The 22,050-nt window shown below is 34.8% G+C and overlaps 1 protein-coding gene across 7 annotated transcripts in view; it reads right to left on the reverse strand.

Moving 5' to 3' along the window:
• Window positions 1–20,310: 20,310 nt before the first annotated feature.
• hoe1 (OCA2 melanosomal transmembrane protein hoepel1) overlaps window positions 20,311–22,050 on the reverse strand; it is a 280,461-nt gene continuing 278,721 nt past the window's right edge. For all 7 annotated transcript variants that reach the window (XM_073969102.1, XM_073969103.1, XM_073969104.1 and 4 more), the window contains 2 exons: window positions 21,490–21,583; window positions 20,311–21,417 (listed from right to left, as the gene is read on the reverse strand). In XM_073969102.1, the coding sequence (XP_073825203.1) occupies window positions 21,333–21,417; window positions 21,490–21,583 (179 nt within the window). In that variant the 3' untranslated portion in view covers window positions 20,311–21,332. The remainder of the gene's footprint in view (window positions 21,418–21,489; window positions 21,584–22,050) is intronic.

Consider the following 22,050-nt stretch of genomic DNA (forward strand, 5'->3'; position numbering starts at 1 on the left):
GATAGCATGTTTTCTGATTTCGTCTTCCACTTTTTTGCTCCATCTTAGGATCTGCCTTCCAGTTCTGCATGTAGCTCCATTCGGCCTTATTCTTTGGACATGGCCTAGCCAACCCAATCGTTGTATCTCGATACATTTAACTATACGGACGTATGTAAGTGTATAGCAGAAACAGCTCGTGGCTCATGCGACGTCGATTTTCACCCTCAACGCGGATTGGCCCATAGATCTTTCGAAGAATTTTCCTCTGGAACACACCAAGCACTGCCTTGTTTGCTTGCGTAAGTACCCAGGCTTCGGAACGATACATCAGCACGGGTAGTATCAAACAAAACAAAAATGTTCATACATTTTCGGAAACAACTGACTTTCTTGCAAGTTTTTGCAAAATGTGTGCCAAAACCATCAGTTTAATGTTTCATTCTTTGGTAGAATTTTCGGACTGCATTCTGGTTTCTGTACATCTCGATTTTTTCACATCCCCGCCATTAAATTTCTCTCTTTTTCCTCCGGAAATATGTTTCTCCTCTCTCCTTTTCTCCAGATACCACTCTCGTGCGCAACGCGTTACTCGGACAGAGATATACCGTCAGCCTATGTGAATCGTATGTATTTAGGGTCTTTTCAGACTTTTGTGGCCCTTTTTGGACATTTGAACTTGTCGACAAAAATGTGGATTAGGATTAAAGTTCAAAAGTGTTGCGGAGGTGGTACTTGAAGGAATGAACCGACATAGTCCATTATGGAAATGAATCTTATTTTGGGAGTCATATCTTTTCGATAGATATTGCACCCAATAGTCATTCATGCAATCAGTCCCAAACAAATATTTGTTCGGATCCAAACATATTTCTAACATATGTATATTTTTCTGCGTGTATATACTGCTTTGGCAAGGATTCTTTCTATAATCAAGTGTAATGCCTGACAAAGCTTGCCTTGTTCCTTCAACAAGTTAATTTTTGTCTACTAGTGTCGTAGATTTTACGCATAAGCCATTCCCACACATTTAAGAGAATACTTACCACTGTAGAGTTTGGCGGCCCCTTCAGGATATCCGCATTTCTTCTCAAAAATTGAAGTTTTGATGACTCGAAATGTACAAAAGATTATAAAATCGTGACGAAATTACAATTCCGGACATCCGAAAATGCTTCTCACTACTGGAAATGCCTGTTTTAGAACTCCTTTCTAATTTGTAGACATCGGATTTTACATATTTGCATATTTTTTATTAATAAAGATACGAAAATTCTGATTGGACCAAAATTCGTTTTGAAGAAAACTGAATGTAATAACAAGCTCATATTTTTTTATTTTTTTGCATACTTGCATATTTTGCATATGCACAAAATATGCAAAATATGCACAGTTCTTCTTGATGATCTGCATAGATTCGCACTTGGCCATGTCTTTTTGAAAACAAAGTACAGGTCGCATTTATTGACAATTCTCATAAAAGGTACCCTAAGGTACCCTTAGGGAGGACCGATATGGACCATTTTAGAAGTTAAACTAATTTTTGGCAAAATATTAGGAGATCCAAAGTTTGGACCAAATTGGTTGCCTTATTCAAGTGATATCGTGCTAGCATTTTAGTGACATTTATTAAATATTGGGGAGAAGTACCGGAAGTTGTGTTCCGGTATTGCCCCATAAAACTAAGTTTGGATATAATATGACGAAGACCAAATGTTTGGACCAAATCGGTTGAACAGTTCGAGAGATATCGTGCTCTCCGACCGCCACATATGGTGGCTGTTTTCCTAAGAAATATGGACTTGCCCCTGAAAAAACTTTTACCGTAGTAATGGAGGTACCCGAAAGAGTGGACCCATTGAGTCCATTTTGGAACCTCATCTAAGTTTAGCAGAAATTTCACGATGTTCAAAGTATGGATCAAATCGGTTACTTCCTTCAAGAGTTATCGTGCGTACAAATTTTCCGAACATTTTCGAACTTTTGTGGGGAGGTACCGGATGGAGTGGACCGATATAGCCCATCCTCGAACTTAAACTAAGTTTGGACAAAATATTACGAAAGCCAAATTTTGGATCGAATCGGTTGGCCCCTTCGAGAGTTATCGTGCGCTCCAGCCAGCCAGACAGACAGGCGGACATTGCTAAAACGACTATAAATTGTCTGAAACACATTTCGTCCAAACATACTTGGGGTCTAAAACCATTATTTCGATGAGGCACATTTTGCCCGTATGAAAGTGTATATACCCTCGTTAGCAAAAATGCTGAGGGTATAATAAAGAGGTAAAAAGTGCTCTACGTGTAAAAAATAGTGAGATTTTTCTATACGACAATCCGGACATTTTTATTGGCATTGTCCGTATTTGTTTCTTTCCTTACTTTTTACCAATTTACCATGCAACAAGTAGAGCTAGAAATATGACGTTTTTAAAGTTTACATCAGGATGTAAGAAAAACACGGGACTGACAGACAGACGGACGGACATGGCTAAATCAACTCCAAATCGTCTGAAATGGATTTCGTCCAAACATAATTGGGGTCTAAAATTATTATTTCCATGAGGTAAATTTTGCCCGTATGAAAGTGTATAATACCCTCGTTAGCATAAATGCTGAGGGTATAAAAATATATACTTGGTCTGTTCGTCCTTGTTTTCAGTGAGAGCATGAGCTCAAATAAAGCTGATGTTGAAGAAATTTACTTTTATTTGAGTTGTAACAAGTCTCTCATTCACTGGTGTGGAGCCAGAGACCAGATGTTTAAACCTCCGACCAACTACAAATCCGCAACACATAAAGAAGCATGAGTCTTTATGTCATGGCAGCTATAACACAGAGCGTCACGTTTAGGTGTTGTTGAAGCGTTTTCCTGAAAATTTCAGGGAATGTACAGGGATGGCCTCCAGCGGAAATAGGATGCATATTTTCTTGAATTTCGAACGTGGCGGGGTACTTCCCTTGGCCATATTTAAAAAAAACGCCATATCTTTATGAATAAAAATCAAATGCGTTCATAACCCAACTTAGGTTTTTATGGAAAAAAATTTTACCGCGCCCACTTTTTTCAATTTTCATTTCAATTTAAGTTTTTCTGCAAAAACAACTGAACCGATTCTCCTTAAATTGTCAGGGAATGTCTGAAATGGATGGCCGCTGAAAACAGGCTACATATTTTTGTGAATTCCTCCAGAGTGCGGGATACGTCCCCTCTGCGATATTTTTAAAAAACGCTATATTTGCAAACATTACGCATGTATCGGTTTAAAAATTTAGGGATTAATCTACAATGTAGTACTTCTTTGAGGCCTAAAGACTCGACCACCCCTGTTTTTTAATGTTTTTTCTCCAATACTACTGAACCGATTTCCATCAAATTTGCAGCAAAAGCTCAATGTTTGCCGTTGTTATGTATATTTTATGAATTTCGGAGGAGGTGGGGTACCTTCCAAGCCAAACTTATGATTATATCGGTTTCAGCATAAAATTGGGGAGGCAATGGGGTTGTGTATACTCTAGGTACATATTTGGAGCCAAAATACCGGACCTCGCCCACTTTTTAAATATGTCAATACATTATTTTTCCAAAATTACTGAACCTAATTTCATGCAATTTTCAGAAAATGTTCAGTAATATTCCTTGGTCCAAAATGCTATATATGTATTTGTAGACGAATTTCGGGAGCCTATTTTTTTAATCCCCATATTTGCTAAACTTATGAGAGACAACGGTGATCGCCCCCATCATGAAAAACGATATATTTACAAATTTCCTTCAATGGTGAGGTTCAACCGTCCATCAGCCATGAAAAAGTAAAGCATATAAGTCTCAATAAGCGGGAAAATTCGACTTAACCATTTTTTTAACTTTTATAATTAGATCGCTTTAGGATAAAGACAGGGACGATAATAACTCCTAAACAGCATCAATGAGCGAAAAAAATCCTACAGTCCGTAAGAGAAAAGAAAGGTTACAGACAAAAACTGTTTAGAAATTTAAAATCCTCCTCGGTTTGACAATGGACCGAAGAATTAAGGTTGAAAATAACTATATTTGAATTGTCAAGCATAAAGTCCATAAAAAGTGGTCATTAAAACTCATTACGACAGGTCAGCAACGCGGGCCGGGGTCTGCTAGTAATAAATATTTTTTAGTAAAAACCTGATTTTAATATTTTGAGTTTTGAACAACATTAATCTTATATTTCCCCTATGTCCGACCTAAATAAAAAAAACAAGATAACAAAATCATAATATTTCCAATTTAAATCTAAACAATGCAATAATTTTCAAACAATTTTCCAAGTTCACTGTTAGTACATCTTTAACATAGACCAAGCGTATTATTAAATAGTTATGAAAATACAAATATTACATAACAGTGAAGATATAAAAAATAGATTTCAATTACTGAACCATAACCGTAAAACTAACATCAACGACCTGAACATCAGCATCATCATGGAAGCAAACATCCACATGAGTACATTATTTTCATTTTCATTATCAACTTCACGCAAAGACGAGCTTTTCACTTCGTCTACTACAGATACCTTAAAATTTTCAACTATTTTTTTTTTTGATGGCATACCTAGGAATAACGCCACCGCACCCTGACATCATCCATGCGGTCAGTGTAAATTGCTGAGATAACAAAAATTTTCAAATGTAATTTGTTTTTCTGTTGCTTTCCATTTGCGTCCAAAATAAGTAAACACATTAACAAATTTCCTTTATGGTAATGACCACCTAGGCAACTGGTGTTGGTGGTGGTGTCGATGCACAACTAATTGACATTTTTCGACTAGTCTGTTTATGGTCCAATTTTTGAAAATTGGGAACTGTTATTGCATCGTTAGATTTCAACAGCGATTTTTTTCTTCACGGTAAGGACATTGAATGAAATAATGGAAGAGGAAGAAAAGGAGGTTATATTTCAATAGCAGGCCGTAATTGTGCTATCTGTTAACGTTTTTCTTTCCCCCAAACAAATCCACAACTTAACTCATTTAACCACCAAGCGCTCACACAATAAAAAATTCGAACTTTCATTGTCTTCTTTAACGATGATGCTTCTGAAGTATATTTTAGGGATGCAACAAAAATTTGATGTTGCAAAAATGTTGTCTATTTTACGTTACATATATGAAGTCTATTTTTAGGGATACAAAGTTTATACTGTGCGTCAAATAAATTAAGTTAAATATACACACATTTTTTAACCTAAAACCATCGCACAGTGGAAGAAATCACTGATCTAGCGGCGCGAAATTAATAACTTGAAAACGAATGGAGATATCTTTCTGAAATTTTGAACAAACTCAGTCTGTGTCCGCGGGTAATAATGGACTAAATATGAACAACATCGGCTAATAGTTTGGTATAGCCCCCATATAACGGTACCTCCTGATATTCGGTATTTTGAGGATTTAAGCCACCCTTTAGTTGGTACTTAGAGTTTCTAGTGATCACTAAACCTTTCCACCAAAAATTGTGGACATATGTCCACGTTTGGGTATAGGCCCCTTTTAAGGTACCTCCCGATTTTCAGTATTTTGGGGGTTTAACGCTACATTTTCCGGCAAAATTAGGTGTAATTTGTATTGTATTTGGGGCTCCCAGTGGACACAAACATTCTCCACCAAAAATTGTGGACATAGGTCTACGTTTTGATATTGTCCCCATATAACGGTACCTCCCAATATTCGGTATTGTTGGGATTTTGTCTACATTTTCAGACCAAATAAGCTGAATTTTTGCATAGGAGGTTCTCGTTGGTTATACATCTTCTCCACCAATAATTGGGAATATAGGTCTACATTTTGATATAGCCCCCATATAACTGTACCGACAGATTTAGGGTATTTAGGGTATTTTGAGGATTTAAGCTATTTTTCAAGACCATTTATCAGTAAGATTTGCTGCTATTTGCAGCTAAATTGTGGTTATTCGGAATCAAGGAAGTCCAAAATAATTAGTAAAAAATGGACTGGACCTTAGAGAACCTTTGCAGTTACGCTCCATTCAACAAAAATATATTGCACTAAAAACATAAAAAAAATATAATTTTTGAAAATTTATTGCTATATAACTATGCAACTCCAGGCCCCAAACATTTTTTTTTAAATTTAACGTACACCTCCCCTATCAATAAAAAATAAACTTTGTTCAGTTTTATTACGAATTTATTTAACAATTAAACAAATATGAAATCAGGGTTTTATACCCTCAGCATTTGTGCTAACGAGGGTATATACACTAGGGCTGTAACCAAAAAAAATACCACCACATAGCCGTGTAGAGCATGGAAAACTATTATGAAATACGGCGTCAATTTTTCTCTATCGCGAAAAAAGTTTCCGCACCAAATGCATTGAAGTTCAGTAATGCATTTTGTAATTTTAGCTGTTATGACAACATATTTGCTTTTAATTAAAATTTTTATTTTTTTTGTAGTGTAATTTTAAATCGTTATCAAAGCGTTCTGGACCAATTTGTTCTCAAATCGCGCCATTTGGAGCATATTAGGAAATTTTGATACTATTGCAATTTGTGCTTTTTCTTTATAAACTCGTGAATTTTATGTTTATATTTTTTGTACCTACCGGACAAAAGAATATGGGGTCATTTGCAACGAAGTCGCGAAAGTTACAGGCTGCTTTTGTTGACTTTGCCTGTGAGAATCGTATATGTTTTTTACAAAAATACAACACCAGTACCACGTGGGGAATTTTGTTCTAATAATGAAAACGCGTTTCTAAGATCGATTCGGCGAAAAAAGTTTCCGCGCCGACTGTAATTACTAAAACCCTTTTGATATTTTTTCTACTTATAATTTTAAATTTGCTTTGTTTGAATAAATATTCATAGAAAAAAATAAATTTCTCACAGGCAAAGTCATTAAAAACTGTCTGTAACTTTCGCGAATTTGTTGCTAATGACACCATATTCTCTTGTCCAATAGGTACAATAAATATAAACATAAAATTCACGAGTTTATAAAGAAAAAACAAAAATTGCAATAGTGTCAAAAATTCCTAAAATGCTCCGAAATGGCGCGATTTGAGAACAAATTGGTCCAGAACGCTTTGGTAATGATTTTAAATTAGATTACAAAAAAATAAAAAATTTAGTTAAAAGCAAATATGTTGTCATAACAGCTAAAATTAAAAAATGCATTACTGAACTTCAATGCATTTGGTGCGGAAACTTTTTTCGCGATAGAGAAAAAATTACACCTTATTTCATAATAGTTTTTCATGCTCTACACGGCTATGTGGTGGTATTTTTGATATTTGCAAAAAAGTGCAAAAAGTTATATCCCTAATATACACTTTCATACGGGAAAAATGTGCGTCATCGAAATAATGGTAATGGTAATGGACCTCAAGTATGTTTGGACGAAATGTGTTTCAGACAATTTGGAGTTGATTTAGCCATGTCCGTCCGTCTGTCTGTCTGGCTGGAGCGCACGATAACTCTCGAACGGATCAACCGATTCGATTTGGCTTTCGTAATATTTTGTTCAAACTTAGTTTAAGTTCGAAGATGGGCTATATCGGTCCACTCCTTCCGGTACCTCCCCCACAAAAGTTCGAAAATGTTTGGAAAATTTGTGCGCACGATAACTCTTGAAGGGAGTAACCGACTTGGTCCATACTTTGTACATCGTTGAAATTTCTATCAGACTTAGATGAGGTCTCAATATGGACTCAATCGGTCCACTCCTTCAGGTACCTCCCACACAACATTTCGGAAAAGTTTAGTTTAGGACCTGCTCTCGAATCGCTTTGATTTTTGTTGTAAGGACTTGTATTCACTGCCCCCATACGATGGTACAAGTTTCATCAGGGGCAAGTCCATACTTCCTGAGAAAATAGCCTGAAAGTTGCAAAAAACCCTATGACACCGTGTGTAGTGGTTGGAGCGCAAGATAGCTCTCGAACGGATCTGCCGATTCGGTCCAATACTATTTTAATATTTAATATAATTAATATATTTAAAGTTCGAAAATGTTCGGAAACATTGTGGGCACAATAATTCTTGAAGGGAGTGACCGATTTGGTCCATACTTTACACGTCCTAATATATCTACCAGATATAGATCAGGTTAGAATATGGACTATATTTGTCCGCTCCTTCGGGTACCTCCCACACAAAATTTTGGGTAAATTCAATTCACCTGCTCGCGAATCACTTTGATTTTTGTTGAAGCAACTTGCATTCGCTACCACTATTACGACAGTAAACGTTTTTTCAGGGGCAAATCCATACGTCTTGAGAAAACAGCCCGAAGGGGATAAAAAAAACTCCTATGGCACCATATGTAGTGGCTGGAGAGCTCAAACCGATTACTGCGTTCGTCCACACTTTGGATATCGTAATATTTCTTTGAATATTAGAAGAATTTCGAAGGTGGTGCTCCGTTCCGGTACCACCCCCACAAAAGTTCGAAAATATTCGCTAAAACGGTACGCGCGATATCTCATAAACATAGTAACCGATTTGGTCCAAACATTGGATCTCTAAATATATTTTCCGAACTTAGTTTATGTTCAAATGTTGGTCCTACCGGTCCATTTGGTGTACCACCCACACATTTGATCAACATTTTTGTGTAGTTAAGGGTCTGTACGAGGATCCTTTGGAAATGTTTACCGAAGGTTTTCCTAGTGGTTCTGTTTACAGCGCACGGTGTGCCTTAACCAAATTTAAATGGAAGGTGCAGATTCTGAAACTACAATGCTCATAGATAAGAAATATTAAGAAACAAAAAAATCGCCGGAGGGATTTTCAAATTAATCGCGATTTAAGTTCACATTTATAGGGGTTCTTTAGGTTTTCACGATTTTGCTTGGAAACCGGGAGTCCTATGTAAATGGAAATTCTCTACAAGATTGACCTTTATGTTTTTTTCGTAGGATTTACCATTTTTGAGGTATAGAGGTTCACTTCAAACTTTTAATTTTTTATCTTAAGTCTTTAAGATTTTGTTTGGAAACCGCAAGTTATATCAAAATTGGACTAAAGAAAATGTTGAAGCTGTGAAAATTCTGCACAAGAATGATTTATGATGATGGATGATTTAATTGTTCCTAGGTTCTACCATTTTCAATATATTTTTGTAGGTTTTACCGTTTTTGAGATATAGAAGTTCAAATTGAGACAATGCACTGACTGTATCGCCTCATTATAAAACAATATCATGCTCAGTGCGCCTTAACTAACTTTTGATGAAAACAGCTAACACATGGGACGATTTCGCGGATTCTGCAGTAATGATACTGTTTTATAAGAAGGCGATACAGTCAGTGCATTGTCTCAATTTGAAATTCTATATCTCAAAAACAGTAAAACCTACGAAAAAATTATAACGGTCAATCTTGTGGAGAATTTTCACAGATACAACATTTTTTTCAGGCCCATTTACATAGGACTCGGTTCCCAAGCAAAATCGTGAAAACCTAAAGAACCCCTAAAAATGTGAAGTTAAATCGCGATTTATTTGAAAATCCCTCCGGCGATTTTTTTGTTTCTTAATATTTCTCATCTATGAGCATTGTAGTTTCAGAATCTGCAAAAACTTCCCAGGTGTAAGCGATATTATGTTTTCGTAGGCAAGTATGGTAAAAAAGCCCTATCTATATACAAATTTTTGAGCTTGAATCCATATTTTTGTCAGTTCATACGTCCAAAATTTTGAAAACCCCCTAAATACATCAGTTTTTTTTTTTGGAAAAAAGTGTTTTAATCCACACAGGCTGAGGGTATATCTCTGTCGGCAAAGCCGACTGATACTTTTTTATAGTTAGCAACCATTTTGTTAAAATCTGATGCATCAAAATTTCTTGCACTTGACAGTGAATAACTGAGTTAATATTAACAACAACAATAAAATCGATACAATGGAAAACAATTCGTAATTTTATAGTTTGATTTTTTGACTTTCGCGCCGCTAGATCAATGGTTTCGACCAGTGTGCATCGGATATATAAATCTTAAGCTTCAGATAATCGAATTTTATTTTTTGAAATTTTGCCTGTAAGGGCGAAGATCATTTTTAATGATTTTTTATTCATTTTCTCGTTTGGAGTTAAGCTTGATGATCGGAAATTATTTGCAAGTGAAAAAGGAAAGCCAAGGACTCGAACCCACATAGTCACCAAATTACGTTACCTGGTTTCATTGGTGGTAAAGCAAATCTTCGGACGTATCGACTATGTAATGGCTTCTCTGTCCTAGAACTTATCGTTTTTCAAATGCAAATGTGTTTTGTACATTTACGTGGATACTTGGCCACAGAAATGTATTTTTTTTATTTATTTTGATTTAATTAATACTTACATTGTTTATTCCTTTTGTTATAAATTGAATGTATAAACATTTTTAATTTTGTGTTCATTTGAATCTTTTATTAATCATTTATTTGTTATGTACTAAAAATTCAACTAAACAAATGAAATTTTGTATAAATAACAATACATTTAACATCAGTAAATAAGAAAGCAATGAGGGGCATTGAGTCAAATTCTAGACAACAAAATAATTTTGAATAAAATCTACAAAATACATTTTATAGATTGGAAAAGATTTAATTGTTAAATTAACACAAATAGTTTGGAGTTTTTGTTTTTTAATTTTTAACATCTAATGACATGTCTAAGGATATATTATGTAATTAACTAGAAATAATTTAAGCTGTTATAATAATTCAATTTCGACAAGTTGACTTGAAAATCACGACGGGGAAGAAGAAATTAATGAAATTTGTAAATAATAATTTTATTATAATAAGTCTCGCTAGGAGCTGAAACTCAGTTCCTGAAATACATAATGGCCCAACAGTTCTAAAAACCCTGCGCCCGGCAAATAAATTGGTCGCTGAGCACGATAAACCTTTTTTAAACCTTCATTCACAATAGTCGTATGCCCTGTCCTGAGTCGTACCGCTTGTTGTTGTAGTTGTGTGTTTTGGGAAGTTCATATTTTCGCAAGACAAAATTCGCGAAAGTGCCAGCAACTTCATACGGCCACAGCTATTTGTTGTGATTCTGATTTAAACGCTATAATTAATTTCCAAAGGTCTTAAAATCCCCGATAATTGTTATTGTCGTAAAATATATCGCTGAGTTTTATGATGGCGAAAGCAAAGTTCTTATACAACAGTCTTACCTGAGTCCACGTCCGACCGAAGAGAAAGATGAAGAGACCAGTGATATATTCTATGAGGACCTAGAGATAAAATATAATCGCTGCCCTGGACATGAGCTGAATATTGTCTTAGGATATTTAAATGCTAAATATAAAAGGGAAAATATCTTTGGACACATGTTCGGCAAGTTCAGCCTTTTCGATGTAACATCCGTCAACGAAATGAGACTGATTGATTTCTCAGCGGCAAAAAAACAATGCCAGATTCTCACATCTTGATCCAACTAGAGGTTCCCATCTTTCTTAAAGAAGAAAAAAAAAACAAAACACAGAAAATTCCAATTGAATTGAATGTTTGCCGCGTCTACGTCTTAGACGGTCTGTCCGTAGAGTCCCATTTTCGCTGATCCGTTCGAACATTTCGACTGGTAACTGACGAATGACATGCGTGAGTTTTTGCCCCAAGGCCTAAATTGAAGGGGTTGTCCGCATACACTGTAGGTTTTACATATCCCCGCAGGAAAAAGTCTAACGGTGTGATATCACACAATTTTGGTGGCCAATCGACCGTCCCAAAACCTGAAATTGTCTGCTACACAGAAAAAATATTTCAAGCATTTTTACATATTTTCGTTCGTGATGTAGTTTTTTCATACTGTACAGGTACTCACATAAGATGCATGTGTAGTTTCTTATTCCCATCCGAAAGCCACTATTTTTTAAATATGTAAGATTTTCATGAGATGCAAAATCACTTTCCTATATTTCCCTATATTCCAATATTTGCTCTCATATTTCCTCTCTTGTTTGGTAAATGCTCTCAACTTTGTTCTCGTTTTCTTTTGAAGAGTCTCGTCGTCTCACCATTGACAATGTATCAACAAACCACAGCACAACCCCCACCATCGTCTCACCATCACATTGAGTCTATATCAACAAACCAAACCAAATACATACACACCACAACAACATACCTAAACTACCACTGTAGGTCGCAACAATTTTGTTGTTAGTTAACTGACAAACCAAACAACTACAGTGCGTTTGGTGTCGAAAAACAAAATGTTTAGCTGTATAGTTCGCAACTACAAATTTTTAATTTCTTTAATATAAAGGTAACATCTAATATCTCAACCTAGTGCTGACAGACTCAACATGTATGTACATATGGTTCGTATTGTTCTGTTATGTTCACAAGGCGATAACAACTACAGTGAAAATCCATTAGAAGAAATGGTAAATTACAATAATACAAAATAAAAGCATTAAATAATAAAAGCAGCAACATTTGTCTCTGGTTTGGTTGGTGGTGTGCGGTGTTTGTTAGTCAACAATAACAAGAACAACAACTCGCCAAAATTAAATAATAAAAGCAGCAAAATATGTCTCTGGTTTGGTTGGTGGTGTGTGGTGGTTGTTAGTCAACACTAACAAGAACAACAACTCCCCAAAATTGTTTTTTTTTCAATCTCTCTGAAAAAAACAGTATTTTTTTTTTTGCTTTGTGAAAGGCGTTCATTAAATGCAGAAATTTGAACCTTGGCAAGACTTTATGAACACTATTCCTGAAATGCAGTAATTATTTTTTTTCTGTGTAATCGAAGCGTTCTCTTAATAAACCCATTGATTGATGTTATGAGGGAAGAATCATCGTCTTGTTGAAACCAACATTTAGCCGAGATCACGAGCTTTATTTTCAAGAATCAAATAGTCGGTTATTATGGTCCCCATTAAAGGTTACGTTCTCACAGACATCATTTTTGATGAAATAAAAAACCACACGAAACCGTTGTTTTTTTCTGGATGAAGTGACACCTCTTGAAGCTCTTTATGTTGCTCTTAACCAAAATGCGGCTACTTTCCGTGTTTACATACCCATTAATAATAGTACGTTTATATATAACCGGATTTAACAAACCCACTGGTTTTCAAATGTCAATTCCATTGCACGATAAAATGCCCAACAATTCTAAACAAAAATAACATGATACCATGACGCGACTCACACGTGATCAGTCAAAAAAGGCTATTGAAAAATAACTATAGTTGGATCACCCTTTATAAAAGGCAACGACGATTTTCAGGAAGCCATAACAAAAATCGGATTGGCAAAAATGTCATAGACTGAAGACACTTTTCCCGTGTATTATAACACACCTATACACCCATATAGGTGTCCGATTATTTTGAGGTACGATAATCAATTTCCAAAAATGCGATCTACCACACGATTGAAGCTGGATGTCGAGAAGATGTAAACACAATAGAATGTACGGGCCTACGCCACTCAGCTGCCCAACTTGCTGGAAACGGCACTCTTTGTACCGTTAATTTCGAAGCGCAATGATAAAGAATAGCCTTTTCAGTACAAAGTGACTCTTGGATGCCAAAAACGATCAATCAAAAATTCTTGGTATGATCAGAAGTGTTAAAAAAATAGAAACAGATGAAATTCGGCATATAGTCTTCATTGGGGTATAAAACTTTCCATCAGAAATTTTTAATACAGCCCCCATAGAATGGTACTCCCAATTTTGGGTACAGTAGAGTCGCGATAATTCGTAATTTAAGGGTTCAGACAATTTTTACGAATTGTCGAGAATTATGATTTAGCGACATTACGAATTAACGAGGTTAAAATAATAAAATATGATTTATCGATGTTTTTTAGTTACATGTTGAAAAATTCAAAAACTATACAACTAAAACATTCTCTTCATCGGGATATTAAGGTAATTTTGACGCTTTGCTATGCTACTAGTCGAAGATAGTTAAATGAATTCTCTTGTTTATACTCTCAGCCTTTAGTCCAGGGATGCGCTTTGTTGCAAATGCAGTATACTCTGCGATCCCACTTTTCTCCCTTACGCACACTGTGAACAAAAACAAACTATAAACATTATTTGATTGTTCCTTTTTTCACTCATACATTCACACATGTTTTCGTTTTGATTGTATTTTATTGGTCTCAACTTAGAGTACCCACTAAATTATTTTTGTCGAGGGCTCTGATTTTAGAATCTTTTACGAAGTTTTCCAAAATTTTGTCAGATAATGTATGGATTTCTCAAAATTTCCCTTAGAAAGTGAATAGATTTTCAGCAAGATTTCTTTTAAGTTATTTTGTGATGAAATTCGCACATGTTTTACAATAAATGAGAGTGTAAGTTTGTACACATATTTTCTAAGACTTTGTTTTTAATATTGTTATTTCTATTTTAAGTGGGCTACATACGATCAGTTTTGACTGTCAGTTTTGCTCAAATAATCGGTTGCTTGCCTGTGTGGCCGTTCATTTTTGTCAGTCATCAGGCAACCACAAAATATTTTGTGGTTGCTGGACAGTTTGGCATTTATCGATATCCGAAAAATCGACAGTCAAAACTGATCGTGTGTACCTCGCTTTAGATAAATCTAATAATAACATATGGAAAATTTGTAAGGAAGGGCTGTGCTTTATAATTTTCTAAATGTCCAATCCAGTGGAGCCGAATGCTATTTAATCCAGATTGTAATAATACAAAGTTAAACAAACATTTTAAATAAATTTCCGATTTAATTAATATAATAATTAATAATCAACAATTCGAATCATTTCCGAATAAACATTAAGAATTTTGGACGAAAATATTCAGAATATATTATCAAAGATCAAAATAGTTTCCGATTTTTGGATTGAACATATTGATTTTTTTTAGAATTTGTTCCGAAATTTACACGAAATACTTTCTACAAGTTTTCGAATATTTCTTGAGAGTGTTGTCCGAGATTGTTACGAAAATTAAAATTTCCCTCAGAATTTTTCACAAAATTTCTTTCGAATTCTAAACGAATTAGTGTAGAAACTGAAATATTCTTTTCGAATTTTCCTCGACAAAACGTTCGGAGTTATGTGACAGGCTTCACACAAAAAAGTACATGTTTTTCATGCGAATACGGAATCAGTAGTGCGATTATTGCGAAAATTAAAACCTAAATTATGAATAAAAGTTCAAATAAAAGTTGACAACACTGTTGCTATCGGTAGAATTTTACGACTACTTTCTTTTGGTCGCTAACTTACCAAAAATATCGTTAATTACCGAATTTATAAGCATTTTAGTTTTACCGATTTTTTGAGGTTTTTGAGGGGAAAGTCCATACTCGTGAGAAAATGACCCGAAAGCTGTAAAAACTCCTAAGGCCAGCATGTGTAGTGGCTGGTAAATAGTACGCGCGATATATCTAAACGGAGAAACTGATTTGGTCCACACTTCGAATTCGAAATATTTTGGTCCAAACTTAGTTTATATTTAAAAATGGGCCCTATCGGTCTACTCTTTAGGGTACCACCCACAAAAATTTTCAATTGTTTTTAAGTGCGTTGAGGGTTCTATCCGAGGATCCTTTGGAAATTTTTACCGAAGGTACTCCTAGTGGCCCTGTTTACAGTGATATTACGTTTTTCGTGGACAATGCCATGTTTCCTGATATAATGGTCCAAAAGCTCTAAAGTATATGGTGACCAACTGAAATGTCGGGAGGAATGACTTAAAAAAAAAACCGATGGACTATGTTTCGGTGGAGGTACCTAAAGGAATTTCCACCGAAACACTTTTGAACTTTCATCCAAATCCAAATTTTTGTCAGCAAGTTCATACATCCAAATTCTGAAACCCTCTTCAATTCATACGTTTGTTTTTCTTTTTTTGTAACAAAAAGTGTTTTAATTCACATAGGCTAAAGATACAGTATCGGACAAAACATTTGCAACAGACACATACAATTTAGTTTAAGCGCTATAATATTTGTAAAAATCTACTTTTTGTTCAATTTTTCAGCATTAAAGTGTTCTTCATACTCAAAAGGAAACACCAACAATTAGTTTTTGGAACACCGTACCACTTTTAATAGCGCACTTAAAAGAAATATCCCATATTTCAGCAAGACAAAACAATTGCAACTCACTCCGCTGCTATATAAATAAGGCTCAAATTATGATTTTTTACATTAATTTTGGGTCACTTCCAGATTTTTAATTCCGATACAAACACAACATTTGTCACTTCTGTCGTTTTAAGGAACCTTCATAAATGGGTCCGGTATGGGGCCGCTATTCACATCAGGCCCTCGTTATATGGACTTCAGCAGACTAAATCACACAAAAACGTGAAAAAATGCATTTTATTTATTTTGAGTGGACTTCGTATTCAACTATAAGGTATTTTGAAGGATAATACTAGATTATATTCCCCCTTTATACGATTTCCTAGGCCTTATCCAAACGTGACAAGTGCCAAATAAAAATTAAATTAAAATATTATGTTCCTATTCATTATGTAACTTTTCTAACTTTATAAATTGGTGTATTCAATCTTAAAGAGACCCTTAACTAATAAAAATCTGGATGTGACCCAAAAATAATCCAAAAATCATAATTTGAGCCTTATTTATATAGCAGCGGAGTGAGTTGCAAATGTTTTGTCTTGACGAAATATGGAATATTTCTTTTAAGTGCGCTATTAAAAGTGGAACCCTGTTATAAGGTATAAAAACTAATTGTGGGTGTTTCCTTTGAAGTATAAAGAACGCCTTAATGCTGAAAAATGGAACAAAAAGTTGATTTTTGCAAATATTATAGCGCAAAAACTAAATTGTATGTGTCTGTTGCAAATGTTTTGTCCGATACTGTATATCTCTGTCGGCAAAGCCGACTGATACCTTTTTACTTTTTGTATAATAAATATAATAATGAAATGAAATTCTTCTTTTAACACACTTTACCTAGAACCAAGTTTCACCAACTCGAAGAATGGAGGAAAAAAAAGTAAGAACGGCGTTAAGGGCTGAACTTGTTATACCCTCCACCACAATTGAAGTAAAATGGAATAATTAGTTTCCTTTCGTGTATGAAGAAGACTTAATACTAAATTGCAGCAATTTCGGTAAAATAATGTGAAGCACCGTTCTATGGGGGCTATTTCAAAACGTCGATCTATACCGACAAATTTCTGATGGAAAGTTGTTAGACTCAAAGAAGACTAAATACCAAATTTCCTATATTTCGGTAAGAGAATGTGGCTAAAATTTAAACAATGCGCGAAAATCAAGAAGTACGCTTCTATGGGGATATAGGAAGACGCGGACCTATACTGATAATACTCCTCTGGAATATTTTATATCTCTTGGAAGACTAAATAACTTATTTTAGCCATTTCGGTGGGATATTGACGTCACAATCTTCAGTATTACGAAATCGGGAGGTACCTTTCTAAGGGGGCTATATCGAAACGTGGACCTATACCGACGAATTTTATTCTTAAATGGGGCAATATGAAAGCGTGGACCTGTACAGACAAATTTCTGGCGAACAGTTTTATATCACATTGAAGACTAAATACCAATTTTCAGCCATTTTTGTGGAATATTGAAGCCACAACCTTCAAAATACGGAAAATCGGGATGTACCTTTCCATGGGAAAGGTGAAGTTTGAGTACCCCCAACGTGCACCTATACCGACAAATTTAAAGGGGAAGTTTGAGTACCCCCAACGAAGTCTAAATACAAAATTTCAGCCATTTCGGTGTTGAGGCCACAACGTTCAAAATACCGAAAATCGGGAGGTACCGTTCTATAGGGGCTATATGAAGGCATAGACCGATACCGACAAAGTTCTGGGGGAAAGTTTTATACCACTAACGTAGCCTAAGTACCAAATTTCAGCCATTTCGGTGTGCTAATGAAGCTAAAACCTTCAAAATACCGAAAATCGGGAAGTACCGTTCTATGGGGGCTATATGAAGGCGTGGACCGATACCGACAAAATTCTGGGGAAAAGTTGTATACCCCTAATGAAGACTACGTACCAAATTTCAGCCAGCTTGGTAGGAAAATAAAGCTGTGTCCGTGTGAATGCTGTTCAAACCTGCCTGATATGCCTGTTGATCTGGAAGTTCTCTCCTATATTGCTGTACCTCCGTCTCTAGAGCATGAATATCCTTCCTGATATGTCTGGGTGTATCGGTGGCCAGCAGGTGGTGATTGGGATGGCTCTCACGGTAACACCCGAGCAAGTACTGCAACGATAGCATCTCATTATGTTGCCATACTGGAAGAATCTTTGCCTCTTCATGTAGATGGCCCACTGTAGATTTGAGGAGGCACCCAGTTGCTGTTCTCAGGGCGGCGTTCTGACAAATTTGAATTTTATCCCACTGCGTGTCACACAAATTCGGGGACCAAACTGGCGCCGCATAGCTTAAATCTGTTCGAGATACTAATTTTGGTTGTTGCGCGCAAAAGTTATGGCGGCTTCAATTCTGATAAAAAGAAAAAATCTTTAAAAGGCTCTAATCATTATATTGAGAAACTCTCTTAATTATGGGCTCCCTACGTAATATATGTTTACTGAGGCCCCATAACATTAGTGAAAAAGTTTTAAGTTTTCGCGGAAATTGAGAAAGAGTTTAAAAAAGTGGTACTTTGCAACTTGTTTTAATAAAATTCAACCTGTTTATGCATCTGAAAAATATATAAAAAATATGTACGTAATCTATACATCGCGAAGATTCAAATGAAACCAAAACTATATAAATCCGTTTAGTGGTTTTCATATTATAGCAAAAACAAAAAAATATATTGAGGAAATTTATAAAATTTTTGTAAGAGAAAATACTGAGAAAATATTTATTAAAATTTATTTTGTGAGTCAGTTGAAAAAAATTTAGGAATAATAGGTCAGAGTTATTCTTCTATTTTAGTTTAATTTCACGCAAAAAATCAAATTTTTTATTCTAATCACTTCTCGAATACACACTAACATCTAGCGGAAGATATGGGTATCGTTCAAATAAATGTTGGGTTCCTTTAAATGGGGTATAATCTTGAAATAAAATTGTATCGGGTGATGTTCATTTTGAAATGCGTGTAAATCGCGAAATCCTCAAAACCACTTGATGCGCATGCGGTTTACCAACACAGCGAATTCTTCTCTTTTAATTTGTACACATTTGCTAGGATTTACTTTGGCCGCTAAGATGTAGCATCGTCTGCAGTTTAGTGTGCAACAAACTGTATACCGCTTATAATTTGCACAAAGTGCATACACTTTTTATGCGCATCCGATTTCACTATCAACCGTGAAAAAATACATCGATCTAAACATATTTCAATAAAATCCATCAAGAACCGTGGATGTAGCATCACACAGTATTTTTTGGATAAATCGGATACAGCTCCAACGCCACTAAATTTTTCAAACCGATGTTTTCGCACAAACGCGAATGATGATTCACTTTCTTCATTGAAATGGAAACGATCCGCATAAAACGCGAATTAGTCAGCGATATTTTGAAAAACATTTTTCGCAAATTTTTCAATTTTTGCAGTAGCCATTTCCGCCGTTCTAATAGATGGATTTTTACGATCTGTGATTCATATGATCCGGATCGTCGAAAAACTAAAATATCGCGGGGTACCAGCACACTCAAAACGATATTGTAAATACTGTACCCAAAAAATAGGTTTTTTAGAAAAAATATCGCACTAAATTTTGGCCTTTGGCAGTAGATTACTCTGCTGCTGTGTGGGCTATATACTCAATATACATACATATCAGATTATGCGAAATCGCGAGTTTTTTAATCCTATAGTTGGTTTTTCGAAATATCCGAATGCGCGTCCCAGTTACATAAAAAATACAAAAAACACCTAAAATTCGGCTTCAAAATGTCAGCATCCATAAAAGGTGGATGCAGTGGAAATTTTGAAAAGTGATACATTAGAAGTGTAATCTTCATTTTGTATTCTCCTACTTTTACTTTGGACAGATGTCCGTCATTTGAATGGTTTAATCAGAAATCGAATAGCAATGTAAAAAACCTGTTTAGCTTCAACGTGTTTTTACCTATGTTTTTTTCCTTTACGCGGTCGTAACTACCACGTAAATTAAATTTTTAAATTTTCGAGCTTTGTACAAAAACATCTAAATTAATTCAGCAATAGTCATAGTTACTGGTAAACTACAATAGTTCGCGTATTATAATAGTGCAAACCTTGGCTTCATGGAAACTAAAAAATTTTGACTTTTCCTCATATATTTTCTAGAAATGATTCTTACTATTTATGTACATAGATTTTCCAAATAGTTGTAATACCCACTCAAGTATTCCAAAATATACTTATGTACGTACACAACACATATATATTTTTGTACTTTATTAAAATACATCAGAATCATATCAATAAATATCGCAATAATCACGAAGTTTATATTTTTGTCTACTTTTGTTTTTATTAATTTTTACATTCAGGTGACAAACAATAAAGAAAACAGAAAAAGGGATATTGAGTTTCCTCTTAGTACTGACAAACTTGATATTACAATTTTTGTTTAATTTGTATTTTTTACAATTATCTTAAAGTTACAACAAAACAAAAAACAAAGGTATTTGGAGGTGTACTAGAAAGGCTATACACTTTTGGGGGGGTGGGGGTACTTACATATTATCTAAACAAAAAATAATAATTATAATAACAACAAGTGTAAAAATAGTTTCATTTTTCTCACATTCACTATTTTCAATTCTTTTACTATTTTGTAATTATTTTGTTCTCAAGGATTGATTCTTGATATTTTGACTTAAAAAATATAGTACAGATAACACTTTTCATTTCTTTTGTTTGTTTGTTTTTCTTTTAATATTCCCTACTTATGAAATTCTTGTATTTCGTTTAGGTTACGTTTTGTTTTCAAATTAAATTGAATATTTTCACAATAGCTTTTCAAACTAAAACTAAATATATTTCACATTATCATGGCATATGTTTTTTGGGTTTTGGGAGGGGGGATAGTTGGACAATCACAATTTTCACAATTTTTTGTCATTTCTGAAACCCTTTATTATGAATTACTTAGTCCTTGTTTTGCTTTTACCACCATTCCCACCCATGATTAGGTGCGATTAGCCATCAAAGCTCTATTCGAAGCTCGTTGTTAGTAACTCTTTGTGGTGTATTTCTTTTGCTATTTATAATTTAAAGGGGGTTGTGGGGGGTTGGTGATTTGCACTTAATTATGATAATTTTGTTTAAATAATTTTTGTTCTTTAAAAAAATGTTTAACATTTATACGAGGTAAATTTGCAACTACAGTTATATTTTTGTTGTTGTTGATGTGATGGTTATTTCTCGAAGAAGCCGCTCTTCTCCGCTTAGGCCATTCATCAATGCCATGCGAAAAGTACATGACTTACTAACAGATATCCTGTGGATATGATAATGCTACCTATCATTACCGGAAAACCAACTCTGTAAAATGAAGAGAAGAATGAGGCACGTTAGTAAAAACAATTGTAAATTGGGCTATTTATTATTACTTACTTGAAGAACTGCAAGAATGTAAACTTGTAACCGTGTTGCTCAGCAACACCGGCACAAACAACGTTCGCTGAAGCACCAATGAGAGTACCATTGCCTATAAATGAAGGAAAAATATTTGATCATTGCTGTAGAAAATAGTCTATACCAAGCAACAACAAAATTAATATAGAACCGAGGATAGTGAGTTCGAGATCCAGCGTCGACAAACAAAAATAAAAACATTATTTGATTTGTAACATGTTTGGCATAACAAGAACCTGTAGTGGAATTCTTATTATTTTTCGAGTTACCGATAAATATCGGTAAAATTAAAATACTTAAAATTCCGTAATTAACGAAAATTTTCGGTAAGTTAACAATCAAAATAAAGTTGTCGCTAAATCCTACCTATAGCAATAGTGTTGCCAACTTTTATTGATACTTTTTATTCATAATTTTGCGTTTTAATCTACCCGATTTTTGTCCGTAACTCAAAAATGAGTTATAGAATTCCACTACAGGCATGCCAAATATTTGGGATGCGCACATCATTCCTACATAAGTAAATTGTTATCTGAACAA

The sequence above is a fragment of the Musca autumnalis genome, unplaced genomic scaffold (assembly GCF_047663935.1).
Source record: "Musca autumnalis isolate F117 unplaced genomic scaffold, ASM4766393v1 scaffold_2, whole genome shotgun sequence".
Classification (NCBI taxonomy): Eukaryota; Metazoa; Arthropoda; class Insecta; order Diptera; family Muscidae; genus Musca; species Musca autumnalis.